The sequence below is a fragment of the Borostomias antarcticus genome, assembly GCF_949987555.1.
Source record: "Borostomias antarcticus genome assembly, chromosome: 19".
NCBI classification, from domain to species: Eukaryota; Metazoa; Chordata; class Actinopteri; order Stomiiformes; family Stomiidae; genus Borostomias; species Borostomias antarcticus.
This window is the reverse complement of record NC_140252.1, coordinates 20,389,778-20,397,277: the sequence shown is the minus strand read 5'-3', so window position 1 is coordinate 20,397,277 and position 7,500 is coordinate 20,389,778. Positions and strand designations below refer to the sequence as shown.

Genomic DNA, 7,500 nt, shown 5'->3' with positions numbered 1-7,500 from the left:
GTTGAGACTGCGTGGGCGTGTCCTTCACGCTGGCCTGCGCCTTCTTCAGCTCTGCAGACGGACGGAGGATCACATACTGGGGTGGTATCCTACTGGGGGGGGTGGGGGTGTATCCTACTGGGGGGGGTGGGGGGGTATCCTACTGGGGGTGGTGGGGGGGGGTGTATCCTACTGGGGGGGTTGTATCATACTGGGGGGGTGTATCCTACTGGGGGGGTGTATCCTACTGGGGGGGTGTATCCTACTGGGGGGGTTGTATCATACTGGGGGGGGTGTATCCTACTGGGGGGGTTGTATCATACTGGGGGGGTGTATCCTACTGGGGGGGGTGTATCCTACTGGGGGGGTTGTATCATACTGGGGGGGTTGTATCATACTGGGGGGGTGTATCCTACTGGGGGGGTGTATCCTACTGGGGGGGTTGTATCCTACTGGGGGGGTGTATCCTACTGGGGGGGTGTATCCTACTGGGGGGGTTGTATCCTACTGGGGGGGGTGTATCCTACTGGGGGGGGTGTATCCTACTGGGGGGGTGTATCCTACTGGGGGGGTTGTATCCTACTGGGGGGGTGTATCCTACTGGGGGGGGTGTATCCTACTGGGGGGGTGTATCCTACTGGGGGGGTTGTATCCTACTGGGGGGGTGTATCCTACTGGGGGGGGTGTATCCTACTGGGGGGGTGTATCCTACTGGGGGGGTTGTATCCTACTGGGGGGGTGTATCCTACTGGGGGGGTTGTATCCTACTGGGGGGGGTGTATCCTACTGGGGGGGTTGTATCCTACTGGGGGGGTGTATCCTACTGGGGGGGTGTATCCTACTGGGGGGGGTGTATCATACTGGGGGGGTGTATCCTACTGGGGGGGGTGTATCCTACTGGGGGGGTGTATCCTACTGGGGGGGTTGTAACATACTGGGGTGGGTTTCTGTTCTGTTTCTGCTGTCTCACCTTTCTCCTCGTCGCTGGAGATGGCCTCCCAGTGATCCACAGCCGGTTCTGGCTTCACCTCCTCGATCACTACACACACAGGGAGGTGGTGATGAGAAGGAGGGAGGGAGGAGGGAGGGAGGAGAGAGAACCAGGGAGGGGAAGGAGGGAGGGGGAGGTGATGGAGGAGAGAGAGCCAGGGAGGGAGGTAGGGAGGAGGTGATGGAGGAGAGAGAGCCAGAGAGGGAGGGAGGAAGGAGGTGATGGAGGAGAGAGAGCCAGAGAGGGAGGGAGGAAGGAGGTGATGGAGGAGAGAGAGCCAGGGAGGGAGGGAGGTGTACAGAGGGAGAGAAATGATGACCAACACCAACAATCATCTGAGTTAAACGGACTGGAACACTATTGGAAGGGTTACAACAACAACAACAACAACAACAACAACCACCACCACCACCACCACCACCACCACCACAACAACAACGTCCTCATGACTGACTGGTGCTCATATCAGCTGACGTCATAGAGCCGTCTGAACTAGAGTTCACCCGCCGTCATCGCCGGATCGGTCGCGTCAGTCGGCAAAAAACGCTCATACCTGGTTCGGGCGTCGCCGGCTCGGTCTCCACGGCAACAGGTTCAGTCGTCTCGGGGGTGGGCGAGGTCACCGCGGGGGTTTCTGGGAGGAGGAGGAGAGGAGTGAGGGATGAGGCGGACGGAGAGAAAGGAAGGGGCATACAGCAGGGGGGGGGGTGGGCGTTTGTCTTCTGAAATGAACGGGGGGGGGGGGGGGTTACCTTCTGGAGTGAACAGCGGAGGGTTAGGGGGGGTTACCTTCTGGAGTGAACAGCGGAGGGTTAGGGGGGTTACCTTCTGGAGTGAACAGCGGAGGGTTAGGGGGGGGGTTACCTTCTGGAGTGAACAGCGGAGGGTTAGGGGGGTTACCTTCTGGAGTGAACAGCAGGGGGGGGGGTTACCTTCTGGAGTGAACAGCGGAGGGTTAGGGGGGGGGTTACCTTCTGGAGTGAACAGCAGGGGGGGGGGTTACCTTCTGGAGTGAATGGGGGGGGGGGGGGGTTACCTTCTGGAGTGAATGGGGGGGGGGGGTTACCTTCTGGAGTGAATGGGGGGGGGGGTTACCTTCTGGAGTGAATGGGGGGGGGGTTACCTTCTGGCGTGAACAGCAGGGGGGGGGGTTACCTTCTGGAGTGAACAGCGGAGGGTTAGGGGGGGGGTTACCTTCTGGAGTGAACAGCGGAGGGTTAGGGGGCGTTACCTTCTGGAGTGAACAGGGGGGGGGGGGGGGTTACCTTCTGGAGGCGGTGCTGCCGGCTTCTTCCTCCTCTTGTCTCCGTAGACCGGCTTCCTCTTGGGCATGGAGTCCTTGTTCGGCACCTCGACGCCTGCAGGCGGGACCAGATGAGACTGAAGCGCCGTGGTTGAGCTGAGGGAGGCCACGCCTTTCTCCTCATGTTACATCACAGTCAGACGGCACACGGGTTTTCCCCAGAGCGACTTACAATAATTGCATTTAACGTACTGCAGGTAGTCAAGTGTCCTACTTAGTACTACTTAGGTGTTTTGATGTTGAAACTATCTGTGTCCCTGGAAGAAGAGATCCTGTATCTCAATGGGACATCTCCTGGATAAATAAAGGATAAATAAAAAATAAATAAAAGTAAACTACTACTCGCCCAGAACTCTAAACAAGCGACTAAGAGCATAATCTAGTGCTGAGGCCAAAGTGCGCAAGTAGCAAAATATGAATACAATAGGTGCTTTAAGGATCGTGGTAGCACTTCTTCTTCTAATATTCCATATCTCCAGCTGTGACCGGGCCAGCAGAAAGACTGTAGTCCTACCCCACTTTCTGGGTGCTTAGAGCTTAGAGGTGCAGCGTGCGATTTTTGGCGACATCTAGTGGTGAAGTTGCAGATTGCAACCAACTGAATAGAATTCAACATGGCGGCCTCCGTGGGGAATGGATTATACAGTAATTAAAACATACTTATGAATGTTATATTCCATTTCTGCCAAGGACGTTAATTGTATTCAGTTGGTTGCAATCTGCAACTTCACCACTAGATGCCGCCGAAATTCAACACACTGCACCTTTAAACCATGTCAGGAACTGACCCTGGGCCAGCAGCAGCTAGACTACAGAGCGTGAACCCTGGCTAAGGACTGACCCTGGATCAGCAGCAGCTAGACTACAGAGCGTGAACCCTGGCTAGGAACCGACCCTGGATCAGCAGCAGCTAGACTACAGAGCGTGAACCCTGGCTAGGGACTGACCCTGGATCAGCAGCAGCTAGACTACAGAGCGTGAACCCTGGCTAAGGACTGACCCTGGATCAGCAGCAGCTAGACTACAGAGCGTGAACCCTGGCTAGGGACTGACCCTGGATCAGCAGCAGCTAGACTACAGAGCGTGAACCCTGGCTAGGGACTGACCCTGGATCAGCAGCAGCTAGACTACAGAGCGTGAACCCTGGCTAAGGACTGACCGTGGATCAGCAGCAGCTAGACTACAGAGCGTGAACCCTGGCTAGGGACTGACCCTGGATCAGCAGCAGCTAGACTACAGAGCGTGAACCCTGGCTAGGGACTGACCCTGGATCAGCAGCAGCTAGACTACAGAGCGTGAACCCTGGCTAGGGACTGACCCTGGATCAGCAGCAGCTAGACTACAGAGCGTGAACCCTGGCTAGGGACTGACCCTGGGCCAGCAGCAGCTAGACTACAGAGCGTGAACCCTGGCTAGGGACTGACCCTGGATCAGCAGCAGCTAGAATACGGAGCGTGAACCCTGGCTAGGGACTGACCCTGGATCAGCAGCAGCTAGACTACAGAGCGTGAACCCTGGCTAGGGACTGACCCTGGATCAGCAGCAGCTAGACTACAGAGCGTGAACCCTGGCTAGGGACTGACCCTGGGCCTGTAGCAGTTTGAGTGTGGCCTCCGCCCGGGCGCGAGCCTCCTTCTGGGCCTTGGTCAGCAGCTTGCCCTCCTTCTTCAGGCGCTCCTTCCTCTCCTTCTCCTTCTGCTTCTTCTTCTCCTTCCTCTCCTGATCCAGGCGCTCCTGGGAGGCGAGGGGTCAGAGGTCAGTCCCGAGTGAGAGAGAGCTCAGTTCCATTAAGAGAGCAGACTGTTAAGTGTTTCTCCTTAACCTCCTTAACCTTAATTAATTGGTTAATTTGTTGGTTAATCAATTAATTACTTAATGAATGAATGAATTGTTAGCAATTAATCAATAAGCAATTCAGTTAAAGATTTGCTCGTCCCGCTCTACCAACTGAGCTACAGCCGCCCCGTGTGTGTGTGTGTGTGTGTGTGTGTGTGTGTGTGTGAGTGTGTGTGTGTGTGTGTGTGTGTGTGTGTGTGTGTGTGTGTGAGTGTGTGAGTGTGTGAGTGTGTGTGTGTGTGTGTGTGTGTGTGTGTGTGTGTGTGTGACCAACCTGCTCCAGCCTCTGCGCCTCCTGCTCCTCCAGGCGTCGGAGCGTCTCCTCCTCCTCCCTCTTGGCCCTCTCCTCCTCCTCCTTCATGGCGGCCAGCGCCTCCTGCATGGCCTTCACCGTGGCCTTGCTGGGCCCCTTCTTCTTCTCCTCCTTCTCCCCTTTCTTCTTCTTCTTGTCTTTCTCTTTCTTCTTCTTATCCCCCTCCGCCTCTTCTAAAGCAACACAGACACAAACTATTCAGCTGTGACCTGAGGGAGGGAGGGAGAGAGAGAGAGGAGGGAGGGAGGGAGAGAAAGAGAGACAGAGAGAGAGAAAGAGAGAGAGAAAGAGAGACGGAGAGAGAGAAAGAGAGAGAGACAGAGAGAGACGGAGAGAGAGAAAGAGAGAGAGAGAGAGAGAGACAGAGAGAGAGAAAGAGAGATGGAGAGAGAGAAAGAGAGATGGAGAGAGAGAAAGAGAGAGACGGAGAGAGAGAAAGAGAGAGAGAGAGAGAAATAGAGAGACGGAGAGAGAGAAAGAGAGAGCTGACCTTCTCCCTGGAGGTCAGCGGCGTCCTGCTCCTCGGTGGGGTCGGGGTCGGGAGCGGCCGGGGGCTCCGTCTTCTTCAGGAGCTCCTTCTGAGGGGGGGCCGCGGCGTCCGCGCCTCCTTCCTTCTCCTTGTCCTTCAGCTTCTTCTGCTTGGCTCGGTCCTCCTCCTTCTTCTTGCGGTCCCTCTCCTTCTTCTCCGCCTTCTTCTGTGCCGCCGTCTTCATCTTGAAGGCTCCGCCTTCTGCCCCGCCCTCCGCCTCGTCCTCCTCGTCCTCGCTGTCTGCCGCCTTGGCCTTGGCCTTCTTCTTCTTCTGCGCTTTTCTGGATCCCTGGGAGGCGTCTACGTCGTCGTCGTCGTCGTCGTCCGAATCCTCCTCTCCTCTTCCTCCTCCACCTCCTCCTCCTCCACCGACTCCCCCCTTCCTCGCACCTCCATCGTCATCCTCATCGTCATCCTCCTCTTCCTCGTCCGAGGCTCGCTCCTTGCGTCCGCCGCCGCCCTTCTTGGCCGCCTTGGCCTTGGGGCGCGTCTTGAAGCTCTCGTCCTCAGAGTCAGAGCCGCCAGCGCGAGGAGTAGCAGGGGGCGGGGCCTTCCTGTCGCCGCCGTTCCTCTCCGGGTCACGCGCACCCGGTACCTCCTCGTCGTCGTCGTTGTCGTTGACAACGTCGCCGCCGTCCTCGTCGCCCTCCAGGCCGGCGCGCTTGGCGCCTCCTTTCCGCGTCTTCTTCTTTTCGGCTTTGGCGGGCGCCGGCGGCTCGGCGTCGTCTGTGGCGTCGTCTTTCTGCGGAGGTGGAGCCAAAGGGGAGGCGGAGCCAAAGAGGAGACGGAGGGGGTGATTAGGGCTGTGCAATAAAATCCATAACAGCAGTAACAAAGTCTCAAAACAAACAAACAAAAAGTCTCAAAACAACTTTTTTCTCTTATAGTACAATGTTTTTGTGTGTCGATTTATTTTGTTTGTGAAGCACTTTGTAACATTGTTTTGAAAAGTGTTATAGAAATATTGTATTATTGGATGTATTATTATTGTTATTCTAACTACCTTTGATTTTGGTCCATGGGTTTGGATGGAGAGCTCCTCCAGCTCCTTCAGGATGTCCTCCTCGCTGTGGGAAAACACGGACACACGGACATGATGGCTACTTGCACAAAAACACAGTTGTGTGTCTTACAAACCCCATTCTTCCCGTTATACATTATATATACACTGCTCAAAGAAATGACAGGAACGCCAGTCATCAATCATTATCACGTATCTCCATGAACGATCATCGAAAATCATTAACCCATTGAGCGCTGGATGTAATTAAGTGTAAGTGTTCCCTTAATTTTTTGGAGCAGTATATATATATATATATATTAAACCCAAGCTATAGTGTCTAATAACGTTCAGGCTTATGTCCCATTTCAAAACTACACCCAAAAAAGGCTAGCTAAATAGAACCGTTTCGACCAACGGAAGAAAACGGTTTCACACAGAACCTTTTTCAGTCAAAGAGAGAGAGGGTTCTTCTGTTGTCGCAGATAGTTCCGTACAGCCGCCGTGTTCTAGAGCGTGTGATCGACCACTTACTCAAAGTCGTCTTTCTTTAATGCTTTCTTCTTCTTCTTTCCTTTGCCCTGCTCTTTGGCGGCCCCGGCGCCCTCGATCTCGGCTGCTAGGGCGTCGATGTCGATGCCATCGTCTTTGGCACTGTGGAACGTGGAGAGTCATGAACATTAAACACACACGTCTTGAAACATTCTGGTACCAGCTCAGATGCCTTGTGGTTAGAGTGTCCACCCTGAGATTGGGTATTTTTTTTAAATGGTGCCCAGTGCCTCCCTGCTTGGCACTCAGCATCAAGGGTTGGTTTGGGGGTGAGTTCCTGTGACATACTAGCGTCATGTCCAGGGGGTGGACTTGTACATCAAGCTGCCTCACGCTAAGGAATCAGGATCATCTGCTCTATGGGCCACTAGGCTCCAGAACCATCGGTTCTCAAGGTTCTCAAAGCTACCATTACTATTATTTAAACATTTTCATTAACTGATCACTTCGACAGACAGTACTTCAAGATTCCTTTATTAGTTATGTCCGTTATACCACTGAGTCTGTGCGTGTGTGTGTCTGTGTGTGTGTGTCTGTGTGTGTGTGTGTGTGTGTGGCACACTGGCAGAAAGGCAACCAGCAACAGGTCAGGTGTGTCTCGTCTTCAGTGTAACTGGTGTGTGTGTGTGTGTGTGTGTGTGTGTGTGTGTGTGTGTGTGTGTGTAATTTCAAGCAGGCCTCACAAAACAAGTGCCATCAGAAACATGAAGCCTAACTGGTCAAATGTCACACAAACAGGCCTAGCTTAACCTTTGTGTAGACAAGACAGGCAAGTCAACACCGCTATTCAAGACAGGCAAGTCAACACAGCTATTCAAGACAGGCAAGTCAACACAGCTATTCAAGACAGGCAAGTCAACACAGCTATTCAAGACAGGCAAGTCAACACAGCTATTCAAGCTTATGAATGTACAGGAGAACTGAGAAAGACATCTGATGCACGATATGGACTGTGTGTGTGCATGCGTCTGTGTGTGTGTGTGTGTGTGTGTGTGTG

The 7,500-nt window shown here is 54.1% G+C and overlaps 1 protein-coding gene across 1 annotated transcript in view; it reads right to left on the bottom strand.

The window, feature by feature from the left end:
- The window catches only part of eif5b (eukaryotic translation initiation factor 5B), a gene marked incomplete at its 3' end in the record, with an annotated part of 24,054 nt that overhangs the window by 10,889 nt on the left and 5,665 nt on the right, over positions 1–7,500 (bottom strand). The window contains 9 exon segments of the mRNA XM_084454080.1: positions 1–51; positions 950–1,018; positions 1,524–1,604; positions 2,236–2,328; positions 3,857–4,007; positions 4,384–4,595; positions 4,913–5,693; positions 5,955–6,018; positions 6,486–6,605. The exon segment at positions 1–51 is cut by the window's left edge and continues 296 nt beyond it. Coding sequence (XP_084310206.1) covers positions 1–51; positions 950–1,018; positions 1,524–1,604; positions 2,236–2,328; positions 3,857–4,007; positions 4,384–4,595; positions 4,913–5,693; positions 5,955–6,018; positions 6,486–6,605 — 1,622 coding nt within the window.